This window comes from Mugil cephalus, chromosome 5 (genome assembly GCF_022458985.1).
Source record: "Mugil cephalus isolate CIBA_MC_2020 chromosome 5, CIBA_Mcephalus_1.1, whole genome shotgun sequence".
NCBI classification, from domain to species: domain Eukaryota; kingdom Metazoa; phylum Chordata; class Actinopteri; order Mugiliformes; family Mugilidae; genus Mugil; species Mugil cephalus.
Genome location: NC_061774.1, coordinates 3,975,287 through 4,002,500, shown reverse-complemented (window position 1 = coordinate 4,002,500; position 27,214 = coordinate 3,975,287). Strand labels below are relative to the sequence as shown.

At 38.8% G+C, this 27,214-nt stretch overlaps 1 protein-coding gene across 6 annotated transcripts in view; it reads right to left on the bottom strand.

The window, feature by feature from the left end:
* The window catches only part of gria2b (glutamate receptor, ionotropic, AMPA 2b), a 41,587-nt gene that overhangs the window by 6,740 nt on the left and 7,633 nt on the right, over window positions 1-27,214 (bottom strand). For all 6 annotated transcript variants that reach the window (XR_007112799.1, XM_047584601.1, XM_047584602.1 and 3 more), the window contains exons 3-12: window positions 12,923-13,162; window positions 8,025-8,221; window positions 6,904-6,957; window positions 6,639-6,797; window positions 3,938-4,105; window positions 2,255-2,359; window positions 1,951-2,058; window positions 1,407-1,613; window positions 893-1,260; window positions 108-306 (exon numbers count right to left, since the gene is read on the bottom strand). Coding sequence is in view for 5 of the 6 variants with exons in the window: in XM_047584601.1 (XP_047440557.1) it covers window positions 108-306; window positions 893-1,260; window positions 1,407-1,613; window positions 1,951-2,058; window positions 2,255-2,359; window positions 3,938-4,105; window positions 6,639-6,797; window positions 6,904-6,957; window positions 8,025-8,221; window positions 12,923-13,162 (1,805 nt within the window). In the remaining variant the exon portion in view is untranslated. The remainder of the gene's footprint in view (window positions 1-107; window positions 307-892; window positions 1,261-1,406; window positions 1,614-1,950; window positions 2,059-2,254; window positions 2,360-3,937; window positions 4,106-6,638; window positions 6,798-6,903; window positions 6,958-8,024; window positions 8,222-12,922; window positions 13,163-27,214) is intronic.

Sequence of the window (27,214 nt, the reverse complement as noted above, 5' to 3'; positions counted from 1 at the left end):
GCTACAGGCCAAGCTGCACAAGTCTTTCTAAGTCTTAGTCTAATATTTTCATAATATGAAGGAGAGTTGTTACTATAGCTTTAGAATAGCATTAGAACATGTCTTACCCTAAAAAACTCTTTAGTGGAACCAGAGTCCAGAGTTCCATAAGCTATCTCAGTCTGTTTAGCCAGGTCCTCTGCACTCTCAATGGGAGATACCATCCTCTCGACAGTCAGAAAAGCAGCCAGGTTAGCCGTGTAGGAGGAGATGATGATTAAAGTGAAAAACCACCACACGCCGCCAACAATACGCCCAGAGAGAGATCTGTTGTATAGGAGAGGAAAAAGAATAAAAGAAACAAATATTCACTTGAGTGTACTGTATGTTTGTTTTTTATTAAAGATTCCTAAACTTTGAAGAAATGATTTTCGTGTTCTGAAGCCAACACTTGTGAATAATTAAAGAACACGAGAATTGTTAAGATGTGATGCATTAAACGTGTTTCTTCCAAAAGCTAAAAGTGATACTATCTACAAATGAAGCCACTGCACAGCAGCACGTGTTCCCCTTTGTGATTTGATTTATAGGTTACTAACATTTGTGTGCAGTAAAATCCGGACTACTAAAATCCAAGCTTCCTTCCATAACATTGTAAATGTAGCACAATATAACAACAACAGAATTGAACTAGTGTCCACACTCACAAGTTGTTAAATATCTATATTCAAATGTTAATACTGAATTCAATAAGCATAATAATTTCCTTTAGATATGATAACCCACCCAACTTCTAGACATGCAATATTGACTAAAGGTAGAAAGTATTAGAAACGAAATCCAATTAACATTGAAGTATGCTTGTCTAATTAAATCACCATCAACATGGCAGCTGTTGATTTTTCCAACCCACCTAGGTGAGATGTCACAGCCTTGACGCATGAACGCTCCCAGGGAAAACCAGAGGCTGTTGAATATGCCAAACTCATTAGTCGACTCATTGGTCTGGATCTGCCCGTCCTCATACTCCTCAGTGTGCCACTCATAGGGGCTGAAGCGGCTGACCAGGAACAGCACCACGCTGACACCAATGTAGGCAAAAACAATGCACATCCAGATCTCATAAGCCAGGGGATCCAGGAAAGAGAAGACTCCAGGTTTAGATTTTTGAGGCTTCTTTATCATGATGGAGATTCCCAGAGACATGAAGGGCTTGGAGAAGTCTATCACCTCCTCTCGTACCAGTGTGATTGTCAAAGGAGCCACAGCAATGTCCGCTTTCTATTAGACCAAAGGTAACAAGATAAAAATGTTTTGGATAAAAAAGATTTTGGAATTAAAACAGTACTTTTAAGATACAGTAAGTAACTCTATGCTGTCAATGAGGAAACTATAGCAATCTACTCAAGTTGAACAGATGAACTCACCCCATACACTAACTCTCCAACCATCCCATTCCAGATCTTGGTTTCTGCATCTCTAGCTCCATACTTCCCATCCCCCACTATTTTCAGTTGATATTTGAAGCCGCAGTGCTTCGCTATCTCTGCAGCCAGATCTACACAGTAGCCCTCGTAGCGGTCATTGTCTACGAAAAGGTCAGCGTTCTTTTTCAGCATTACATACGGAGCTTCCTGAAGGACAGAGACACAGACAGAAAACACTGTTTAGCACAAGAGCTTCAAATTAAAATGGAAAAATCATTCATTATGAACACAAAATGAAAAACAAAGTGACTTCACTTTGTGACACAAAGGCACAAAGTTGCAAAACTACAGTGACACTGTGTCACTGTAGTTTTGCAACTTTGTGCAAAACTATAACTATTGTGTGATTCAATAAAAGCACAGTGTTGTATAAAGTGATGTAAAGAGCTAATGTTAAGGTGTGCGTTCCTGTGATAATATGTAAAGTCAGAAGGAAAACACTATAATGACAATGAGTTGTGCAGTGATTTAATATAATATTTACCAAGATCGTGGTGACGATGACTGTTTTGTTTTCCATTCCTGTTGTGTCATTTGTAAAGACATCAGATTTGGTGACAGCCATTTTGTCAACTTCATTCCAGTATCCAATCTGTTGGAAGAAAAGAACAGTTGTAAACCTTAATTATCTATGCAGTGTATTATTATTATTTTATTTATTATCTTATCCTCAACTATAGATCCTGATGTTGCTTTTGGTTAAACTTCCACATGCAATTTATAGAAGCTATATGTTCACTGAATTACATGTATGCATTTCTGATGAAGAAAACCATTCAGAAACTTACTTTTACAGGCCCGTTGCTTTTTAGTTCCATTATATTCACTGAGTAATTGACTCTCTTGCCGTGTTGATCAAACTGGATGTTCCCTGTTAGGCCTTCCACACGAACCTTTAAGACAGAAAATCAGAATTGCATCGTCAAACTTCATTTTCACAATGCTCTCGTGAACATAGCATTTCGACCGGCTGCATGTTGGATGTGGATTGATGTGTAACTGTAAGAAAAGACTGAATGAATGCGAACTGGCACTGTTGTCTCTGGATTTGGGAGAGTTCTCTCTTGTCCATAAGACCATAAGATATCTTGGTTGTTTAATGTCATTTTTATCATCATATAAGTTTACGTGTCCAGCGTGATCCTGTGCCTTTTTTATTTTTTTGGCCACAAAGAGCATTCACATTTTCTTCACTTGACTCAATACAGTCCTCAGAAACCTTTCTACAAAAATGTTTGTCCTAGGTTAGTGTCTTTTGAGGTCTTGATGGGCCTAAGCTTCCTTTCCCAAGATCTCGGGAGGGATCAGTGAAAAGTGTGCTTTGCTCCCTGTTACTCTTCTTTCTTCTACAAAGCTAATGCCATGATCCTAAATGATTTCAAATGGGATTCTGTGCTGAGCTCCAAAGCAGCAGAAAGACATAATGAAACAGATTGGAGAGGAATCCACAGCATAGACACAGCATGTGATGAAATACTTTAAAAACATTCTTCTCTTTTGGTTATTGGCAGCCAACTTATACAACTTAAGTGCCAAGACAGGAAGGGGCTTTCATGCAAGCACAGTTGTGTTAAAGCAATGTTTTTTTTTTTTTTTTAAATTAAAACACACCCTGTGCATCCTTAAGGTCTAACAGAAATGATGAATGGATTTCATATGCACTGAATAAACTGAGAGACACCACGTTGGGCAGATTGATTTGCATGATGTGTGACAAAAAAAAATCTCCCTTGATAGAGTTTTGATTGTCTGTTGTGGACAATCCTTCTACTGTGTCTCACATGAATAGTTCAGGGACTTTTCTCAAGTTCTAGCGAATAAGTCAGTGGAGATGAAACAGATAAAAGGAAAGAAATCTTTGAGGACTTGTGGAAATTGAAGAAGAATTCTGAACCAGCAGTGTTGCACCACAGGTATTACATTTATGTCTTGAGATAATGAGGGCAATACTGATCATGTAATTTCATAGAATAGTATAGAACAGATCTTTATTGTCATTGTCTCAAGTACAACGAAATTAAAAATACTCTATAGTCAGTGCACCAAATTTAAAAGAATAAATAGAAACACAAAAGTAGTAAAAGCATTATGGCTCTAAATGTGGAATCAAAACATTCGTAGTGATTTGGTGAGGTAAGATTTAAATATTGAGTCTAAATTTGAATTCTAAAAAAAACAACATACAGAGAGAAACAGTTTTCACTTTTACCTCACTTTGAGTGTTGTGCCACATTTCTCAGGAGGTGTGAAGCTAGTCTTGCTATGAATTAAGGCTTAAGGAACATCTGTACGTAGACTACAGTTTCTCTTCTGAGGATTAGATTTCATTGCGCACACATGCATGGTGAAAACATGAGTCTTTAGCAGATTTATCTGAACCTACTCCCTCCCTTTCTGTCTGTGAGCAGTCACAAGACATGAGCTGCTGTTACCATGGTAACAAGTATTCACCAACAAAAGTGGTGACTTACCTGTTTCAGTGCACGCTCAATCTCTACTCCCTGAGCCCAAGGCACAGCGGGATTGGCCAGGCAGTCACCATTGTTGGCCCTCCTGGTGAAGTCAATGCGCTGTTTGTGTAGGTATCGGAAGGCTTCTGTCATCACCTGCACAGCGTCGTACGTCAACGCTGATGTGTACTAAGGAGGAAGGGGTAAGATTACAGACTGTCATTTATTTAGGAACTCCACTCTTCCCAGCCTACTTTATGTTCATCACCACACTAACGTTCCCTTAATCTGGCAGTATTTTATCAATTTTAGTCCCCAGCTAGCTTGACAGCTCAAACTTTCTTACACCCACCAATTCTTTTGTGTAGTAAAGATGGTCGTGAGTAGCTGTGTTGAGAATGGATTATGCCCCAGGTAAGATCTTTTAGTTCAGTCAATTTGGGAAGATTGGTCTGAGGACTAATGAATTGTAAAAGTCTTTCTCTGTATCAGTTGAAACATGCCCCAAAATGAAACTGAAATGGCATGTTACCAGAAGTAAGCAAAATAAAGTCTTTCAAAAATACATTGTATGTCTTTATTACAATGAATTGGTTTGAAGCTGATAACAACAATAATCATCTCTTCTTTAGAAAATGCCATAAAGTGAGAGAAGTAAAATGTTTACATACTAATACAAAAGCACATAAAATACTGTATTTAATAGTATAGTTGGTCAGCCATTTATCTGTGCCAAAGGACACTGGAGAGATGAGAGAGCCCCAAAGCCTAACAGTGGTGAGACAGTCAGCACAATTTGTATTCTAAATGTCTTTCTTTACTGAGTGCAAATATTTCATAACAATCACATTCCATTTGGGCAATTCTGTGCAGTCTTAATTAGCAGAAATGAGCTTTGCTTTGCTGCAGCTGTCTTTGGGACTTGTCTTAACAACACCCGTGCATCTAAATTTTCTCCTGCAGTGGTTTGAGGCAATCTATTTTGGAACTGTCAGGTCACTGCCGCAAGTCAAACCAAAGATCTTGAGCTCACCCTTGCTTCATTAACTTTTAGTATAATTAGTTGACATAAGAGGCTTCAAACGTCAGTTCTAACCTTAAATTCACCCATGGAATAAATGAGGTTGACCACCATGAGCCACTTTGTAAATAAATTATCCTCCTCTGAAGCTCTGGTTCCTCACCACTCCTCCCGCTCATTATCTGTCTTGTTATTTAGACATCTTGTCCTAATTAGAGAGATATTAAACATTTGATGCCGGTGCTCTTTTAATGTTTCATAAAAGTTTGTTCTGTTTTGTAAATGTCAGCAGGATTTTGACCTAGATGTGAACCACTTTCAGGTGTGACCATAAAAGATCTTGAACAAAATCCTTTTTTAGATAGGAGGTGAAAGAATATTTTTGATGATGCCTGAAATGTTCAATTTAAATTTAGTATTTCTGGGTTGCCATATGAAGAGGTGGATATTAGCTCTGTTAAAGTGCTGACATGTTTCTCTGCAGGAACTTACTTCTAGGTTCTTAGGGCTTTTCACCACAGGGACAGGGGTATATATTAAGGTTATTCCACAATTTTACCCAACAAAAAAATACTGCTCAGGGGGTAGTAAAAAAACTTTGGGGCTGCAGTTTGCAAAACTGAACATTTCTCATTGGTCAACTATAAAACTTTGAGTGTTGCATTTTGGTCCTTTTGAATCTGCTTTGATACTACTGCCTATTTATTTTCTCATTTTGTCTCAGTGACACTATTTTCAAAGCAGCAAATCAAAATTGCCTTCTTACTGTTGTTGCAGTTTCCAAACTTCACATGCTTTCACAACTACATTACATGATTCCACAACTACGTCTAAAAAACAAAACACCTCGCTTTTACATATTTCAGGATTTGGCCAATATTCAGATGTATACACACCACAGACGGGCAATACATACAACATTGCCACAAACAATTGGGAAAATGGGATGTATATAGCACCTCAAGCTTCTGGTAATCTGCAATCTGTGTCCCTGGCCAGGCTTTTAAATACAATAAGGCAATTACAACAGTATAGTAAAGCTATTTACACACATGACACAAAGGAAGATTAAATAAATCTTTATAAGATGTACATTAAACAACAAGTTGACATATCTGGCTGATGTTAAAAAAAAAATATTAATGTTCACATGTCTGCTGCTGCTTAAACCGAAGTTGAAACCGAGAATGATGATTGCCCAGATTTGGTTCTGCACTTTGGGATTTTATAGTTCTGCTTAATTGCACCTGTTTTTATTGTTCGACAGTTTTCTGTCTTTCTGATGAACCACATCTGGGGCCAGCCCATTTAAGCACTTTTTTACTTCCTTGAAAAAGTTCAGGGGATTAAAATTCCCAAGTGTTTTGAGTGGAAACTCTGCATTGTTTAAATGTAAGGACCACCTTAAGCAGTAGCAAGTACCAATACAACATCTGATCGATGTCATTTAAATGAAATATATATATAAAACAATGTGACTCAAATACAAAAATGTTAGCACTTACAGTACGTGTGTGTTAGTTTAATAGTGCGTAAGAATCTTTACTCAGGGATGTGTTTAATAATGTAAACAGTGTGTGCAGTGTGAGAGATAGGAAATGTTACAGCATTGCTGCCACACTTACAAAGATAGCTTGAATCAACAATTCTGAAGGTACAAAATGTTGGCCGTACATTCTGTTATCATTTATATGAGCTCACCCTGATTTTGCTGTCGGCACCCGGGTACTCCTTTTCTTCCAGGGCCTCCCATCGCTGGTCGAATTTGGAAACCAAAGGATCGTCGAAATCAACAATCTGAAAGCCTGAAACATTGGCTCCACCGTACTGAATTTTGGAGAGGTCCCCATCAACGAAACCCTGGAGGCATTGCAAACACATTTGTTATAGCTGGCATCACTGCATCAAAGAGAAATTACTTATGATTATACAATGTTAAAAATGTGTAGAGGTTTTTTAAACTTACCAGATTTGCTATGATGTAGTGGTAGCCTTTAACATGTCTACCAATAGTGATGACCTGTAGGATTATGAGACACATATTACACAACAAACTACAAAATGTCCCGAATGGATTACATAAATAAGTCTTGATTAAATAAGACAGCTTAATAAAACCTTTGGACCAAGTCCCTGTGCTATATTTGCCCAACACAGTTTTAATGTGACTGCCAGCTATTTCAAGGGATGATATTTTGTCTCTGTTATTCTGTAAAACTGACATTCTGAATCTATAATACACCGAGAGGTTGATAGCCATAGATAAGACAATTATACAGATCTTAAAGGTTCAATGCGTACTATGCAAATCTACCACTATATTCAGACATTTGAATTTGCCACTATCAACAGGAACTGGCTGACTGTCTTAGCCACTGAGAAAAAGTCTGCATTTACAGTCACAGATACTGCTAGACAGAGATATCGAGCCATTTCTCTTATCAGCAGAGAAAAAAAGACTGGCCTAAATATCCTAGGCACCACTTCAGCAGCTCACATTAAGGGCACATTTGAATGGCACCTCTGTTTGTCAGCGCTTCTACCTGAAGCAGATTTCAATAATAACATCTTGTATCTTAAAATTAAATGTCTTTGACACAAAGCAAGAAATGTCCACCTGATAAAGAGGCAAAGAGGCTGTAGACATTGATTTCACTCAGCATTAGGTTAAACAGACATCTGCATGATTTAAATGCTGATCGATAAGCATCTCCTGCGGGTAGAAGGTGGAGTAAAAATAGCCTGTATTTGTGCAGTTGTTCTTCCTTTAATTGCGGGTCTGTTTACACTAAATGAACAGTTGGTGTAATTGTTATGGTGCCATTGTACTTATGCTGGACTGCTGGGTCCATGTGACAATGTTGTTTTTTTAAGTGCTCTACCAAATGCACATACTTCAACGGAACATTGCTTTTGTCCTACAAGAGTAACTAAAGGACAATGGGGTTGTTGGCATTTCCTTTAATGTCAGCAGCTGTTCTGAAACAATCAATCACCTACTAATACAGTTTTTACTGGATTTACAAACAACATTCATGATGCCTATGAAACCAACGCAAAGCATGTCAGTTTCTAGCTCCATAATACCTGATCCATAATGTCTTTCACTTTGTCCTGTTCACAGTCCAGGATCACCCTCCTCTCTTTCTTGTTCTCCAGATCCTGGAACAGTGAGCGGTAGGCCTCATCCTTTCTCTCATCTTTCAGATTCCCCACATTGATGGCTGTCACCTGCCACTTCTTCTCTGCTGCTGTATCCAGTACAACCTGCAGCGTTGTCAGGCCTGAGGATAGAATAGATGTAGAGTTAAATAATTTTTCATACTCTCAGTTTGACCCGCAACTACCCTTAGCATTAATACGTGTTGTTGGGAACATCTTTGATTTTCTCTCCTCACAAATGGTTAAGAAAACCTTTAATTGCAGCAGGAAAATAATAACTTAATCTATCTCTTTTTCAATGCACGTGTTAAAACTAGTCCTCCAACAATCTCTGAAATATATTTGGCCTCACGCCATTTTGTGGACTCATTATTAGCAGAGTCACAGGCAAATTTCAAAAGTAACCACAGTCGGGAGAAGTCAAAGCAATGAGGCACAAACCAATTGCAGAAGCAGAAAGAAAGAAAAACAAATTACGTGGCACACAAAAGCTCTTCAGTGGTTCTTTTATTGCAGACAGGCTACATTCACCGTCTATTTATTCAGGTTTTCCATCGACTCTGTGCCTTATGTAAAGAGCTCATCAAGATGAGTCATGGGTGTTCTGGCATGAACCTGTGGGAGGAAAATGGGCCTAACAATACACTTGACTGCATCAATAACAAAACCTTGCTGCACTGATTGTATGTTTTTCAGAGTGCCGTTAATGATAAAACAATCTTTACTGAAGATCCACCAGCTCAGCTGTTCTTGAGCTTTTAATTGAACAACGTAAAAATGAAATAATAATGCTTGTTTAGCTTCTTCTACTAATTTCATGATCGGACGGAGGATAAAGTTCATGTAATATACAACAATACCATCACATAGGACCACTTGCATGGGCCACATTGTTTACCGCAGTCATTACCAAACCAACAGAACAAAGGAATTTAATAAAGAACAGGCCCAGCTGCTGAGTCTCAGTAATTCAGTTACACGTAGCAGCTGTCCAAGTGCTATCTGGTAAAGGCTATAGCGTCCATTTGATCTTACAGTATATTCCCATCGCCCTCCCTATCTTGTTTCACTGTTGAATCTTTGCTGATATTGATCCCTGGTCTGCAGAGGGCAGTTAGAGAGTGCTTTGATAAAAGGGTTGAGTGTTTCATTCCGACTCGTGAGGTGAATTACAGATGTAATCAATTTCATGCGACGCGGCAGCGGTTTTATGGCAATGGTGAGCAAAATGGGGACTAGCAGTTTTGTCTGAATGAATTATATATCATAGTTAGAGGAAGGTCATCATGATGTTCTTAGAATCGACAGTTTTACAGATGGTTATTAAATGAGATCATTAGAATTCATAGTGACTTCTAATGAATATGAATAAAGAACTACAGCAAAATGTTGAAGTAATTGCTGATTCTGAATTAACTTTGATCAAGGTTTAATTACAATTATATTATATAACACTTGACCATTGTCGAATTGCTTTCATTTTCACTGATCTTATTCAAGAATGTAATGACATAGGAAGTTACTGACAAGGCATTACTGCTGAGCATTAAATAACAAAAATACCCAGCATCCAATATCAGTTTCAAATGTTCACAAGAGTTAATGCCACAAAATCATCTCAAATCAGCTCAATCAAACTCAGAATGTATTGGGCCAATCACATTGTAGCAGTGAGGTGGATAAATTGATTATGTCATCCACTGCAGTGGAAATCAAAGATGTTAGGTGACTTATTTACTTTTAAAATGTCCTGAAATTAAAAGGTACAAAGTAGTGCAAAGTAGCATTTTGCTAATCAGGAAACTGACAGATATATCTGTAATGAGTGACATTGAGCCATAGCTTATAATTCAGTGAGAAGATACATTTTTGTCTCACACATGGTCATATATCTAAAATACCTTAATGAGTATAGGAATTTATGAGCATTAGTGAAATATTATGTAAAACTATTTAAATGAGGCTAGAACAGGCCTATAAAAATTACATAGAGAAAATCAATCCAATACCTACAAGCATCATCGTATTAACTATCATCTCCTTGCCCCAAGCTATTCTCACTTATTCATTACAGTAAAGGTCCAACATCATTCCCCCAGGTTTCCTCCTTGCTTTATTGAATAATTTTAATTGAGGCATCACTTAAATCAGGTGGTATAAAGTAATAGAACCTGTTTGATTGAAAAAAAAGATTGCCTGCAGTGCTATTATCATTATATGTCTATTGTAACATTTAGCTAAAACTGTATTTATATTAGTTAAGACAATTGCGGGGGCATAATATACATTAGCAATAGCACTCAGCTTCACTTGCCGTGTATATTTGTACAGACATATGAGAAATGTGTTCTCAGCATTGAACCCAACCAAGTGAGCAGTGGGCAATCATACATGGTGCCTGGAATCCTGGAAGCAGGAAAGAACATATAAATGGCTCGGTCCAACCAAATGTCAAACTCCAAACATCTCATAATGTATAACCCATACAAAAAAAAATGTAAAATGGTCTGTTTGTGGCAAAACTTGGAAAATACAGACACTATGAAATTGATTTAATTTAAGCAAGAAACGAAATAAGTGCATTCTTTATATTGTCTCTTTAAGTACAGCCAAAACTATTAATTTGAAAGGAAAACAAATCCTTGGTCTGTAGTGGGGTCTCTTGTTGTGAAAATCCTCTCTAACTAAAGAACTTGTTCTGATAATGAAGCTTGGCTTCATCGCATCTTAGACACATTCCAAAGATCTGGAGGGAAATGTACTTCCTGAAGTCCGTCTGAAAACACATCAGCATTCAGTGAGCTGAAGAAGTACTTGGTGTGCCCACGCATATTCATCCATTATCAAAAGCGACTTACTGACAACAGCTGACAGTGGCAGTGATGGTTCATCTATTAGTCTCAACGTGCTAATAAAATTCATCATAACCAGTGGCAACTCTACTGCCTCCTCTCTCTTACCTCCATGAGAAACACCCCCGCACACATCCTTGCATCATTTACCAGCCAGCTCAGTCACTTAGAATCTCTCTCGCTCTCTTCCGCTCTCTCTACACTTTGGTTGCCATGGGAATGAGTGGATCACACTGACCTAATTAGACAGCCATGCACTGATGAAATATGCACAACAGGCCACTTTAGTGCCACAGTGGACGTACAGTAGAGACATCAGGTTATCGGTAGCATTAGCATGGGGACAAACTAAAACAGCTGGTGCTTCTGATTTTGGAGAGAGGAGCTGTATTTGGTCCTGCTGTCAGTCAGAGTAAGACTGGCTGGGAAGACTTAGCAATAAACGCTGGGAGAAGAGGAAGAGAAGCACAGCACAGAGATGAGAAGGAATTGTACAGTATGCGCTATACTTTGGGGTGCTGTGGAGTAGATAAAGTGAAGGCTTTGAGTGTGTGAGGCTGAAAAGGTACTAAGGGAGAGTTTAAGTGATGCAAAACGATGGGGTTAAAAGTAATACAGAGAAGAAACACACTAATTCCCTCCAAATCCACCAAAACTATACACTGTGTTCTGTCTAAACACTGATGTACAGACAGCAGCAATTCAACTTCTCTGAACTGGTTCATTTCCTATTTCACCTTAAGCCACTCAAAGTATTATTTAAATGTTCTTGTAAGCCATCGTTGGGCATTCATCAACACCAAATACCCCAAAGTGCTTTTTGAAAGCTTCCCTAACATTCATCTTTATGGTGTGCTTTTCAAGTTTCAAGTCAGCCAGCATTCTTCCATTATATGTTTTCAAGCATTACAAGATCAATTAAACAATAAAAGTCTGCAATATACACACTTATGAAACATTTACCGTAGCTGGAACCTCTCAGACAGTGAAGGAAAATGTCCGCTCCAAGAAATATAATATTATTTACAGACTTGAAAAGGTCTGTGTCAAACAGAAAAGAATTGCTAATGAAAAGGGATCAAAGAATAGGAGCAGACTAGATTTGAATATGTCTGGATATAACAGGATGGATAATTTTTCATCCAGTATAATAATTCAGCCTGTGATCTTGTACAGATTTGCAATGACGGGTGCATAGGTTCAGCAGAAACCGTGCAACAATTTCAAATTTGTAATATGTTTTGCAATATGCAATAATGAGTGCTATCCCGCATGCACTCTTTCCAAGTCACAATATACGATTACTGGGCAAAAAGGTTGGTAGTTCTTGACATTAAGGTACAACTCGTTACCAGATATTAAGTAGTTTAAATCAGCTGGGTGTTTTGTATTTGTTTGTGGGTCTGTCTATGTGCGTGAGTGTGGTATTTTATTAAATGATCTTCTTACTGAACGCATTGACCCAGAGGCTAAAACTGCTCCCAGATGTGAATGTGAGTTTACCATTTGATTGTGAAGCAGTGTAGAGCCGAAAACAAATGACAAACTTAATTTGTATTTACATACAGAAAAGTATTTTTTGACAGTATACATATTATTTGTTCTGCAGAGCAAGGTGCAACTTTTCGACTGGATCTGAATTCGTATAATATCAAGGGCATAATGCAAACACACCTCAGTGAAGCATGAATGTGGAAACCATACCCTGCAGGGCTTATCATCTCCACTGTGTGTCAAAGATGACTCTATGCGTCCCTTTCTCTTGATATTACATAAAACAGACTCTCAAACACAGGAGGTGCTAATGTTGATCGTATGTGACAACCTGTTTGTCATGAACCAAAATATTGTTTACCTGAGCTGTGCTACCTGCATTCAGTGGATATTATTTTTACAGTTTCTACAAATGCATAGAAACTTTGTTTGTGGGGGAATATAAATCACCGCTCCTCATCTACTTAATGGTCTTACCTCGATCGCTGTCGTACAAATAGGCAAACTTGTCCCACTTGTAGTACTCGATAAGGCTGAGGAGGGGACCCTTGATATCGGGTCGCATCTGGATAATGAACTGCTGGTTTCCATCCAGGGGGAAGCTGGGCGTTATGAAGGAGACATGTAGCGTCCCACAAAACGACGTGATGGTGTTGACGGATTTCTTGTCGTAGAATCCAAAAATGGCGTACACCCCTCTCGAGAACTGAGAACAGACTGAAGAAGAAAGAAATCTGTTAGACGATGTTTCTCTCACATCCTTTAAATCTTTACTTAAAATAGGCTCATTTCGCTACTGAACTAAATAACATATGGTTCTATCTTGGCATTTTCTCAGAATAAACTCACATCTTCTGTTTGAAACAGCACATTATTTGTGGAGCATACATAACTTAAAGAATGTATATAAGCAGAACCTTTGTTGCAATCATTCAGCCCATATTAGGGCCAGACAGAACTATTAAGGGATGTCTCTTTCAGTTTCTCTTGCAGCTGATTAATGGATAATTTTCCATAAGCTCTGTCAGGGGAGTGGTAGCATTCAATAGTAAAAGATCCATAGTACGCCAGCCGCGATGTGAAACTTTTATGTGCTGATACAGTGGGAGTAAATGGTGCTGAATATGAGTCAAGTATTACCCATATCTGTATATCAATTCTTCATATGCAATACCAGCCTGTGCTCTACTACGACACACTACAATTGTACTGTGTTCTGTTTGATTTCTGCTCATGCAGAAAAACTTTTCTTCCCTTGAGGAAGAATATGTGGCAGGCCAAATGTACCACAATGCTTTACCACCAACTATTGGCAGCAGATGTGTCCAATGTAGATTATATAATACATCTGAAGATGGAATTAAATTTGAATGACTTCCTTGTTAGGAACCTTATAAAGCACACAACCAACATTTAGGCAGATTTTTTTGGATTAGGTCCTCATTCTGTATACTTTGCAAACACACATTATACTACAGTGTAGTAACTCTCTGCCCAATTTACATTCATTACACAAAGACCAGAGAGGAGGCCGTAAGACTGAAGGGTAAACATGAAATGTCTGAGTAATCCTGAGGTTGCAGGCTATTTCTCAAACATTGTACCAGGGTCAGCAAATTGGCACGATGCTTGTAAATGTGTATTGATTGAATGTAAGTTAATCAGGGTTATTGATTTGTACATATGTGTTTTCCAATGTAATTAATCTAATGAGGCATTTCCTCTTCCACAATATTACTGGGATGACTTGCTGACAAAGGGAACTAGAGTCCATATATCAGATATTAGCAAGCTTGGTGTAAGTACTGTAGGCACGCTGCCACTTCTGTTCTGGATGTGGCGACTATCTTTGATGAAATGTAAACATGCTGAGCTGCAGAAAGAGAGAATGTTGATGGCATTCCCTGACTGTCACGTCAAGACCGCAACAGATTCACATGGAAGCCTTACTCTTCTTCAAACTTCTTCTACCCCACTCACATTCTTTCTTTAATGGTTCTTGTATGTACCCAGTGAGCCTTTACAGCAACTTTCCAAAACTGTTAATCAGCAACTTCATTAGTGAGGCTGAAATTAACAGCAGCTCATTAAAGTTTGTCTCCGGCGAATGAATCAAGCAGCCTGCAGTATTCAGTCTCAGCCAATTCTATAACTTCCACTTAACATGGCCGACTCATGTGAACCACAAAAACTAAGATTAAACTAAAACTAAATCATTTTGCCTCCAACTACGTAGAAGAGTTATTCTAGGTGAAGTAAAAGTCTTATATATTTTGGGAATTTATAATGGTCAGTGAGACTGTGATGACTCAACATCAACTGAGTGTCAAGACAGAAGATGGCTGTCCATGTCAGAAACTGTCTGGTTCATATATGGACATAAGGACAAACCTGTGTGATGGTAAGGTAAGAAGTTAACCTTCATTCCCAAAGTTATATGCATTTACTGAGTTCTGTGTAACAGTGACCACTAGGTATAGACATGGCTGTTAAGAAGCTGATAATATATTCATCTCATTTCATCTAATACTACCACTGACAGCTGGGAGCCTGTCCCAGTTGTCAGTGGACGAGAGGTGGGGTACATCCTGGACAGGGTATTTTCCCCATAGCCACTGCAGCAAAGGCTGTATGATCATAGAAATATTGTTGCGGCCGTTCTCTAAACCTTTAGAAATGTTAACATATCAAAGAACGTTTCAGTGTGGAAGGATAATAAGAATATCAGTACGAAATTAAAATTGTAGAGTGTAACCATGAGCCACTGATTTGCTGCACTCTGAAATTCATGACAATGAAAGAGAAAGAGAAAAGGAGAAAGAGAAAAATAACCTGAAAAACACATTTCAGCATTAATTGTCAGGTTTCTTCATAATGAAATAATTTTTTTTGCTTTACAGAAGAATTTCAAACAATAATTTATGGAGCAGTGAAAGAGTACTCATACTAATCAAAGCCAGATTTAAGTCTAAAGTTTTCCAAACATTCAGCCCATAATCAAGAGCTGGCTTCATCACGTACAGGCCAAATTCAAATCCTTCTGCCACAACACAAAGAGATCATCAGGAATAGGTTAAAATAGTGTGGCCGATGCAAGATTTAATCCACTGTCAAGCACTGTTTCAAGCACTTCTAAAATCTGTATAGACCCCTTGACACGATCAATTAAATGCTCATCGCAGCTACCCGAGACAAACAGTGAACAGCAGTCCGATCGCCTCCGTCAGTCTGAGACACCGTCCCTAATCTTTATAGCAGATGACAGTGGCCGGTAATTTGGTGAGATGGGACCTCGCTAATGTAATTTCACTTTTGTCTTATTGCAAGCTAACAGAACCTAAAGTGTGTCGTCTGTTAGCTGTCAGAGTCTAACAGGAGAATGATTTTCTACAGTTCAATGAGGGGGAATGAAACATCCCTAAGTAGATACGTAGGTCACATGTTCAATGAGTTAAGACACTATTCATGTAGATGATTGACTGGAACGAAGCCTGAAACAAATGACAGCAGTGAAAACATTTCATTGTATGTATTAATAGGATATCTAAATGTTAATGCTCTTTCTTCAGATGATGTGGTTATTCTTGGTGTCATTCTAATATCCACATGTATTACACTATTGTACATAGTATCAATGGAATTATACTAATCTAATCCGTCTGCTACTTTTCAGAGAAGTATTAAAAATCTTGGAGATATTACTTTTCCTTTTGTATAATTTTACACACAAAACCCTGAACAGAGTTATATGATATGGAGTCCATTGGGACAGATAGATTGAACTGTGTATATGAAATTTTAACAGTAATCCTTGTCCAAGCCTTTAAAGAACCATACTGCTCTGTGAAGTACGATTTTATCTTTGATATTTTTGCTTCTTGTGGTGTGGTCAGCTGTGAGAATCAAGCTTTTATTAAATATGGCCATGCATATAGGCTTTCTGACATATTCTATAATTAGAAGTATATGTTGTTTTTTCCGAACATAAAACACTGATTATTGTCTAGATTAGCTTTGTGGTTCTCACTGACAGTACTGTTCATTCACTACTGGGAATGGGCATCAATAACATCTTATTGACGCCATCATCGATTCTGCTTATTGATCCAATTCTTTATCAATTCCCTTACCAATTCCTCCTGTGAATTTTTGGTGTAAAAGGTTAGGCGTTTGTGGTTTGTGGCAGAAATTTTATTGAGTTTTTGAACAAGAAACAAGAGCTTGTGTAAGTAACCAAATAGGAAAATGCTCACTGGATCCTCACTAGCTCTGCTGAGACGATAGCTGAACACATGACTCTCTCCATATTTAATGCTGTGCATCATCGACAAATGCTTCAGCATGTTGGTCGTGTTGTCGCTCTTACTTGAAATCACCGTATTAATTGCACAATGCACTGTTGCAGTCCCTTGTGGTGAAGTGAAGCCACATTTTGGACTGTTTTGGTCTCTCTGCCATCGCATCTTCCTTGTTGTCATGTGAGCTTCAGTTGACATAATGATGAGGCTTCTTCTTCTTCGTCTTCTTCTTCTTCTTGTTTCGTTTTACGGCGGTTGGCAAACAGCATTTAAGGGCGTTACCGCAACCTTCTGGACCAGGACATAAAGATTCGACTTGAAAAGAACAGATAGGGGCGATCTATAAGCATGAAGGCTAAAGATATCGTTGAACTGAACCAGCTGGAACCAGTTCTTTTAAAGAATCGGTTCTCGATGCCCATCCCTATGCACTATTTTATATTCTCGCGACTCTTGCAACAATCAGATATATTGTCAATGTAAGTCACTGTCCTATTATGTTGTATGGTGTGAGAACTAAAAAATCAAAGCTTATATTTGTTCATAAAAAAAAGAAAAATCATATTTTATCATGGCATCATAATGTAGAATAAACATATTCTAACACATTTGCTGCCATTTCCTGAAGGTAATGGATCTGTAGAGCATCTTTCTGTCTCTGTCACATCCATCCATTGTCATGTTGCTAAGGCTTTCTCTGCTGATACCCGTTCTCGTGAGCTTGCTGAGTTTGCCCAGGATTAAAACTCTCTGAGCTCATGCTTAGAGACTGGATATCCCCATGACTGTGCAGCAGCTTATGCTGGAACTAACAGTTTGACAACATGTTACTTTTTCCCCCCCAAATATGGTAATTCACATCTTTAAGCAATGTGTTAACCATTTGTCTGGGCAGCAACTGATCTGAGGTTTCTGCTGGCTGCGGGATGTGAAAGCACAAGAGCGGAGAGCAGGAGGTTTTTAATGGGTGAAACTTTAACGTTCGTTTCTTCAGTAGGGAATTTGGAAATGTTTAATTAAGAAAGAAAAGCCAGCCACAAACAGTAACTCTCAGGAACACAGAGGATTGTGGAAAAAGCCATTAAGCTCTGTCACATCTGACTGCTTTTGAGTGAAACCAGCAAGTATTTGCCCCCTCGAAATCCCGCTGCGAACGCCGGAAAAAGACGTGACGTGGATAAATCTCTTTTGTAGTGTTGACGAGGTCACCCTAATTAGGCACCACGAGCAAAATGTTGGAACAAGTCTGATTACTTCACACTGCTGGGCCTGAAAGTTGCAGTTTAGAGCCAGTCCTCCCTCTCAATAATTGTGTTCAAAAAGATAAAGTGAAAAAAACATTAACAAATGAATGTGTTTCCATTTAAGCTGGGGAATGTTCATGCAAGATAAACACACTTTCGATTCAGGGCCTGTAATCCTAACATTGTACTTACAGACAATGATGCAGAGTACATGATATGCTGTAGATATGTGTGCTCCAGAGTCTGTGCACCTGATGTGTTTATGTCTGGTTACAGATGAGTGATCCGGTTAGTCCCATTTTCACTTGAAAACTCTGTATTCTCCCATCTGTGAGCCAGTAATGTCACAGTAAATTGGCCATTTGAGGAAAATATTGCAAAACATGAGAAATATAATTAAATTAAAACTCTACATAGCACAAACACAAGGCAGGCAATTGTTGTTGTAGAACATAAAGTACATAGAAAAATAACAACAAGGAAAGAAAATAACTGGTGAAGTGCAGAAGATATGCATCTGCACTTTCTGCCCTGGAATATTTGGAAATAAAAAGATTTCTTTATTATGACTTTGAATTATGGATATAGTCTGAATCAATCCTTGATTCTGTTCCTTTCAGATCAACACATTCAACACAGCAGCTTTGTGAATGTCATGTTATGCTGTAGAGATTTGGGATCACTCACTGGAGACTTTTCAGTTTTCAGATTTAGTGTTGATTGTAAAGCCCTCCCTTGGCTATATGTGGCACCTGCCGATGCTTTCATGTGGAAAATGTAATCATTTATAGGCAGTGCCTGCAAGATTAATTGTCTTCACTTTTCCTACAAATGCATGAAAGTGGGACAACTGTTTGACAACATATGTTTATTTTAATCAGAGAAGGCACAAGGATGCATTAGTGGTGTTTCTTCAGGCAATGTGCCACCTGAAGAATGTATTTATTTCATTTTATGATTAACTATGTGTCTAGTCAGGACTTTCAGAATGTGACTTTAATCATAATTTGATTGTTCTTATATCCCATACAGTCTGTTTACTGCAGCAATTTGATAGTGATTAATGGACTGATTTGATTTGGCCGGATTATGCAGCAGATGCTCAGCAGTATTAGGCAGCAAACGATTTGAATCATTTGCATTTATTTTTGTTATGTCTGACGCTTGTGTAAGGTTAATGGACAGACCCCGACAATTCAAGTTTCATTGTGCAGTGTTTGTATCACAGCTGCCTAAGCACTCATTAGACGCTCTGTGGTCATCAGGAGCTTCTAATCACCTCATCATCACAGGGAAGTTAAATCTGCTGCAGTAGCGACTCTGGCAGTGTCTATCACCTTCCAAGGAGAAGGGTCTGTGTACCCTGTGAAATATATTTAGCCGTCCCAATTAGCTGACCTCATTTTCTCCACCATGGCACTGAAGGCATCTCCACTCCTCTGCCACTGTTTACATGACTGCGTCATCACTGATCAAAAGATGAAACATGAATTAAATTAGCCGCGAACAAAACGTCCAACTTCCACTAACTTGTAATGTGTCTTGCACTGGTGCAAAATTTGAGGCTGTATGAATGATAGCGTTTGGACTTTTTGTTGCAAATGAAGTCAGTTTGATCATCCCTAATGAGACCCTAAAACTTAAATGTGCACATCAACCTTTGATCATAGTGAGACAGTTGCAAAGCCATAAGTTTGTTGTCGCTATGTCTAAATGTCATATTATCAAGATCCAGGGAAGTTGACTCATTCGTCATTTTGATTAACTTGTCAAAAACACACACCTGACACATTTAATAAAAAAGATTAAATGAACTGCTGAGAAATAGGGTTTTAATGAAGGTATGTAGTTGCAGTGGTCAGACGGGGACATTATTCATTAAATCCACAATTTGTGAAACCATCCACTTCTTAATAGAAGACCAGTGCAAATACAAAATGGTAAATCACTCTATAACACACACACATTCACACCCCACGTCAGTGTGGTGACAGTCATCAGCAGTCCAGTCACAGCTAACAGAACTGACTGTTAGATACCTCATCTTCTCTGATGCTGTTCTCACCACCAAAAAAACGGCTCCGGACGTTGGGGCTTTTATGTAAAATGAATCAGTCACCAGTTGCCATGACAGCTTAAAAAGACCTTCCATCCCTAATACAGTTGTTGCACAGACACAGACTTTGTATATCTCCAAAAAGACTGGACAAACTTGGTGGTTTGTCAGTCTCTTCTAAAACGTTTTCCAAAAATGGCCACTCCTTAGTCTATATTTGTAAAGATTATGAAAGACCTGATATACTTTCAATGAGTTGGAACCACCTATATATTTCAGGAATGTTTCCATGTGTTCAAATTAGCTGATTTCTGTCCTCCTTGGCGTCACCCACTGCCTCATCTCCACTCCACATGCCCCACAAATGCCCCACTTTTCAATTAGCCAGAAATTAGGAAGCCAAGCCAGCACTGAACTTATGTGTGATCTGTTCTTGGCTGGAACCAAATGTCAGGCAATCAGCAGTCTTCATGCTAAGCTACAAGAGATAGCTGTGCTGGAATGTGAATTTATTTTATTTATTTAACTACTTAAACGCTTGCATTGTAACAACAATGGACAGACTTTCTAAAGTTTCCCTTTAAAAACCTGCATTTGTGTTTCCCTTTTGTATCTTAGACAACAAACACCTCTCTGTCTTCTTTTTGTCTGTCCTGGGTGATCTCAGTGTCTCCTGTGTCTTTAACAGCTTGAAGTGCTGTAGCTTTCCAGTCCAAATTCGTGGCTGTCTTCCTAAAAATTCTTGTTAAATTGTATTCTTATCGTTACGACTCAGATATGGAAAATGAACAGAGAGGTTTTCGACTTGAGGCTCTGACATAAGAACAATTTTGAAAACTTCATTTATTTTTTCTCCCTCTCTCAATTAACACAGTATTTGGCTCACAGCTGAATCCTTATTCACACTATTCCAAAATGCTTTCTTTAGGTTAAACGGTTGCATATGACTGACTATATTTCACCAGTCTGCAAACTGCAACACTAAAAGCAAAAATATTTATCTGTAACCTCAACCAACCATCAAATTCATGGAGTGTGTTTTATTGCTTCTAAAAGCTTTGTCTGCAGCCCATGAAGGCGTGATCTGGTTTCATTCCCTCTGAAGACTGTTGCCAGGGTAACATATTTCAGCCATGTTCTTTGTCTACACAGCAGCAGATATTCACCTACATCATTTTATGCAGTGTTTTTAAATGTCATCTTTCTGAAAAACAGCAGCAGCAATCAGCAGAAAGGGTTAGATTCGCAGCTTCGTCTGTTTGAACAGACTAGCATTTATACGTCCAGCGGAAATTGTTCTTTAATGTGAAAAGGTTACGCAAGCTCAAATGACCAAAGAAAGTTTCGTCTGGAAATATGAAGGTTGTGAAATGATTATTAGTCTTTCGCTGATAACATGGACATACGTGCAGCACAGCACTGCAGGCTGTTGCCTGGGTGACAGCTCTCAGTCATGCTTTTTAGTGGCTGATAGGAAGACTTCTGGGAGGTGTCAGTGTGGGCCAGCAAAGCCCACTGGGAAGTGTTTTTGTCTGCCTTTGAGCAGCTCTTCCGGCAGCTGGTCTCTAGTAGAACAGTACGGCTCAGTTCTTATCAACTTCTGACCCCTCCTCCCGTCTCCCATCCTATTTCTCCTATGTCTCCTTCTCTCTCTCTCCCTCTCTTTTGTTCACTGACCTGTTTCCTGGAGGCTTTCTGATGGCTGTGCATGGAGGATGTAGGTTTCACCAGAACAGAGTCTGATGAATGCCCTTATACTAAAGGCGCAGCATGTGATCATTGCAAAGTATGTCGTCGTCGTCATTTTAGCTCTGCTTTTTGTTGCTTTCTAAGCATTTCTGAATGCTGTAGCTGAAGGCAGTGGGTGAGGAGCGGCCGTATGGGGGTCCTCTGAGTCTGCCTGAACAGCCCATTTATGTCATTTATTGACTAAGGAGGACTGCTGACTACTGTAGCTACATCACATGACTAACAATGTAAAGGCTCCACCAGGATTCCTCCTGTGAATTTTGAATTATTAAACTGACAAAGTCAAAACAGTGAACGGGGACCAGATTTATTGTTCAAAATCAATCATGGTTAACGTGAACTTGATAAAAACAGTTGCATAAATCAGTGGGACCATTTTTCTCTGGGTTTTGAAACTAAAATCTTTTACAGCATCTCTCTCCGGCTGCACTGGGCTGAGGTCTACTGTCCTTAAAATTCTTAAATCTTAGCTTTTTAACCATTGTGGTGGCCGAAACATTATGTTTTATAAAGAATAAAGATTTTATTAAAATATATTATCTACAACATTATTGAATGCAGATATCACATCTATAGAAAAGACACTAAGCCAGTCTACATTTATGCTGTTGGAAAGAGAATGATCAATTTATCTATCAAGAATAAATCACATTGCCAGAATCATTTCATCAGGAGAGTAAACAAATATTTGTTTTTCCAATTTCATGGGCAACCGTGTATTTTGTCCAAAGATACTGCATGTAAGGCACCGAGTATTTCTTCCCACTGATTATGCTTTTTTCAGCCAAGCTTGGCTTTTTAAGTTGACATAAAAAAGAAAGGCATTTGGGAATGCCTTTGAATAACATCGTCCCCATCACCAAAGAGTTGAAATGATCAGCTGTCCTCCAAGCAATCAAAAACCATCCAGGTGTCTCTTGTGAACAAACTGCACAGAAGTCCAGGCTGTTGCTCTTTAAATGTAATGGTGAAGGTTTCATTTGTGATATCATCTATGACAGCGCAAAAATTAGCAGGTAACTCTCGTTATGTTGCCTAATGAATTCAGCATGACTCATTTGGTTTTACAGTAATGTGAATTCGTTGCTGCTTTCAGAGCAATAGCCAAACAAAGAGATGGTTGTAAATCACGACTGTGCACAGTCTGTTTTAATTCCACTTATGGACTAGACCTTTTAAGAACAGCTCTTCTGGCACATACGTATTTTTTTCTATACAATATGGGCTAATACGAGAAATGTTCATTCTGCAAAAATTAAACAAACAAAAAAAATCCAACTAATAGCTGCTGTTTGTGAAGGCTCATTCGTATAAACATGCTGCGCATCCAAGGAAAGAGGAGTACTGTGTTGTGTTTCAGTGCATGGAATCCGTCCCACCAAGCACAAAGCACAATTCTTCAGCCAAATTGATCCTCCAAAGCCAGCCCATACATCACACGCAGCTACTCTGTTTGCATTTCATCTGCCTCCTGTAATAAAATGTACCACATGTTCACTGACCTTTTGTGGAAATACCAAAGCAGACTCTTGGTCTACAGTTCTATGTTCTACTGATCTCGGAACCTGCCACAGCAAAATTAGTTACATCTATAAAAACAAGACTTCGTGCAGCATCTGAAAGAGCAGCTGCCATAGCAACCAGACAGAAAAGAAACATTAATGCACATAATGATTTATTTGGTGATTCTGCATGACACAAGAGGCGTATAGTTTCAGATAGTTTTTTTCAGACGTCCTCTAGTGTTAATCGTTTGTCAGAAATAAAGCCCTGCGTTCTTGTTCCCTGTGCTCTCTCTCATTAGAGGAGCCACAAGAGGAAACATGTCACCAACACCATGATTCTCAGCTTCCCGGGTCGCACTGGCCGACCTTGTATCTCTCATCAGCTCACCATCTCCATTTGACCCCTGACTCGACATCTATTCCTTGACCCTTAGTTCAGCCATCTGTAACTGATCGTCACACAACAAACCGTCCACTCTTTCTGTTCAGTAATGAATTTATACAACTATGGGTGGTGTGAATGATACAGTTTTATACTGCATACAACTTCAGTTCAAGTACACACAGTACAGAAACAAATAGCATTGACTAGTCTGAGTGGCAACTTGAGCACAGCCAAATCAAAGTTGAACCTTTCCTTAAACCAAAAGAAGACACAACAACACAAATACAGATTTATCTATATGTACTTTTGTAGTTTTGGAGATACACACCAAGTCCTAATCAATAAACAGAGATATCTGATTGATCTGATTGATTTGATTGGGAGTAAATCCCTCCAATGAAACATCACTTGAATTGCAACATGGCAGCATACAATAAACATGACCTATCCTGTGCTATTCTTACATAATAATCTAACAACCTGATAGTAGTTAAACATTTATAAATGACAAAAATGAGACAAAATGCTTTATAAAAAAAAAAAAAAAGAAGAAGAAACAGTGTTGACATTGTGTTTTTTGTCACAGCTTACACAGTTTGAATTAGAGCTGGTAAAATGCCCTATAGGGGAAAAAAACCCCAGAGATTACACAATATTCTTACTTGCTGTGACCTTCTTCAGGCCCCGGTGTTCAACAATAAAAAGAGAATAAGGCAGTTCAGTTCTGGTTGCAGCTGCAGTCCTTTCATGGGATTTTATGTCTTCCTCACTATGTGGGATTTTAATGCAAATCAGACTATTTTTAACAAGCACCTCTGTTGTGTGGCTGTTTTGTTGTGCAGACAAAGCACAAAACACCATGGACCATGGCATACAGATATTTGCTCTGAAGTAATCTGTTCACATGCTGAAAAATACATAATACATTGTAGCTGTGCATGAAGGTATTAACGGTGATTAGGAGAACAATATGCAATACATTTTCATAATTCCAAATAGTTTTCCTTGCAAAAGTGATTTTCCTAACTCTTTCTGTTCAACCTTTCTCTGACTGAATGAGTTCAGATTGTTGTGGGTGAGCTGAAGAACATCAGATCTGAGAATCTGTGTCCATCATCTCAAATCCAGTTCGTTCAGGCAGCAAATACATGGGCACCTTCCCGCACGTACTTTATCAGACGTAATGCAATGACTTCCTTTCAGAAAATCTAAAAATGTGTGATCATATATTCAGCTGTCCCCCTTTTTTTCAGAGTATCTCGTGCTGTTTTAACACAGCAGGGGGGGAGTGGAGCTGCCAACGGATGCGATGGAGTGCATTTTTTTTTCTGCTTGTATCATTTTGAAATGTCGGCACAGAACTTGACAGGAGCCTAAACTGTAGGTCTCCAAACCAAAAGCACATTGTCCAAACTCAGAATCTAGTGTATGAGAAACTTCACTCCTCATTAGTTTTACAAGATCAAGTAGACAGTTGGGACTAGTCTCTTGCCTGCTGCATCATTGTGATGTCTCTCTGACTGTGTGCATGTGTCTGTTTGTTTGTCAACTCTTTCAGACACAGGTCATATACAACGATCTCACCTGCCAGGACACATGGAGGCTGACCTAGCTTCCATGAATGCAGCCACTGACTGAAGTCCTATCTCTTTCTCTGCCTCGTCATGTGCCTCTCCCAGTTCTTTGCTTATCTGGGTCTTATTCTCAATGTCATTGTCAATTTAAATGCTTTGTCCTGGCAGCCACTGCATACTTGGCTGTCCTTGTGGTCACTTTGCACTTTGAATTGCCTTCACTGTTGGTAATTTGACCCTATCTGTGCTGCGCGATTGACACTGCTGAATATGCTTTTCATATGCTAATTTCTAATATTTAGCATTTTGTGATTTCTTGCATGGAGCACTGCACCATACTGATGTGTGACTGATTCAGCCATGACAATTTGACTGACTACTGCTGCAAGGGAAACAGATATACAAACATCTTTGTGTTATTGTGCATAAGTGATAACCTGAGACCTCGGAATCAAAACAAAAACAATTTTCACAGGTAGTTTTATAAGGACAAAAAAATAAATAAATAAAAAAATCACAATGCCATTTAACACGGCTCTCTGCTCTCAGATTAAGGAGACATTAGCTAGAAAATATAGATTCAGAAAGTGTGACTTTAGTTTTGTTGATAGCTGCTGCCACTGTCAGCATCAATCAGTAACTGATTTTTGTGAAAATGAAATGATTTAATTGATTCTAAACAGGGAAACTCCATCTATGAGCTAATTGTCATTTTTCCAGTTCCATCATTCTGGCAAAGGAACAGGTGGAGTTCAACATGTGGAGGTCAATCAGTCTGAGCTTCTAACCTCCAACTGTTGTAACAACTGTTCTAATCTTATTCCTGGCAAACTGTTCGGTGTTTCTGGGCTCATCTCCTCCACCTTTGCTCCCAATACAAAGCTTACCTGCTGAAAGACAATGAAATATTTATGACATTACCGCCAAATAGATATACCCTATGCCCAATCCCTGCATTTCCTCCCTCCATCAAATCCAGATCTGACCGAGATGGTCGGATCAAAGAAACCGCCCACAGACTGTGGCCTTACAGGGCTTCACATCAGGCTACTTTAATGGAGACAAACATGCTGGCAGAGTAAATCATTAGGGGAGCTCCACTGGCACATAAATGAAATCCAAGAAAACACGTCTTGGTAGCTCATTCTTGAGCTTCAGTCAGTCAGTCGCCTTGTTAAAGACACATTTCTACACTTTATTATTATTATCATTATTGCTCTGAAAAGGTTAGTGTAATATCTTTTTCACAGTTTGCACCCTTTGATGCATGAAAGAAAAAATGTGCATGGTTGTAGAAAAAGCTATTGATGAGCCAACAGCTGCTGAGATGCGCTGGCTACAGTCCAGATGAGACCTTTTTGTTTAAGCAGGCAGACCAACAGGGAACAAGCTGCTGTAAGAGTACAATACTCCTGTCTGCAAAACAGACAGAGTTTAACAGCACTACCGACAATATAAAGAAATGTTTCAAATGGATCTAAGCTCCAAATGAAGAGAACAAAGTGAGCTATGGTTAAGAGACAGGCCTGAAGAAAACCTTTCACCTGCCCTCTTGGAGTACTATACCTCCATAAATCTATATTGTATTAATAGTTTTTTTTTTGTCCTCGTTAATGGGCCACACAGAAAGAAAAATGCCTATGTGATGCTGCAAATTCAGGCCCTCCAAGTTTTTTTCCCCTGCAATCTTATCCACCTTTAGCTTGAGTCATCCTGCCCTTTTGAAAGGACGCAGTCTGCCTAAAGAAAGCCTCTCTCACATGTATTCAGATTTTGCTCCTGAAACACTGAGAACACTGGAACATGTCTTGGCTGCCTGTCTGCCTGCGGCTCATTTGCTTATCAAATTGTAAAGACAAATTATTCCAGTCTTTTGAAATCATCATTTCTTTTTTTTTTTTTTTCACCTTTCCCTTTTCCCTATATCTCGTTCTGTCAGGGCACGCTCGACACAAACG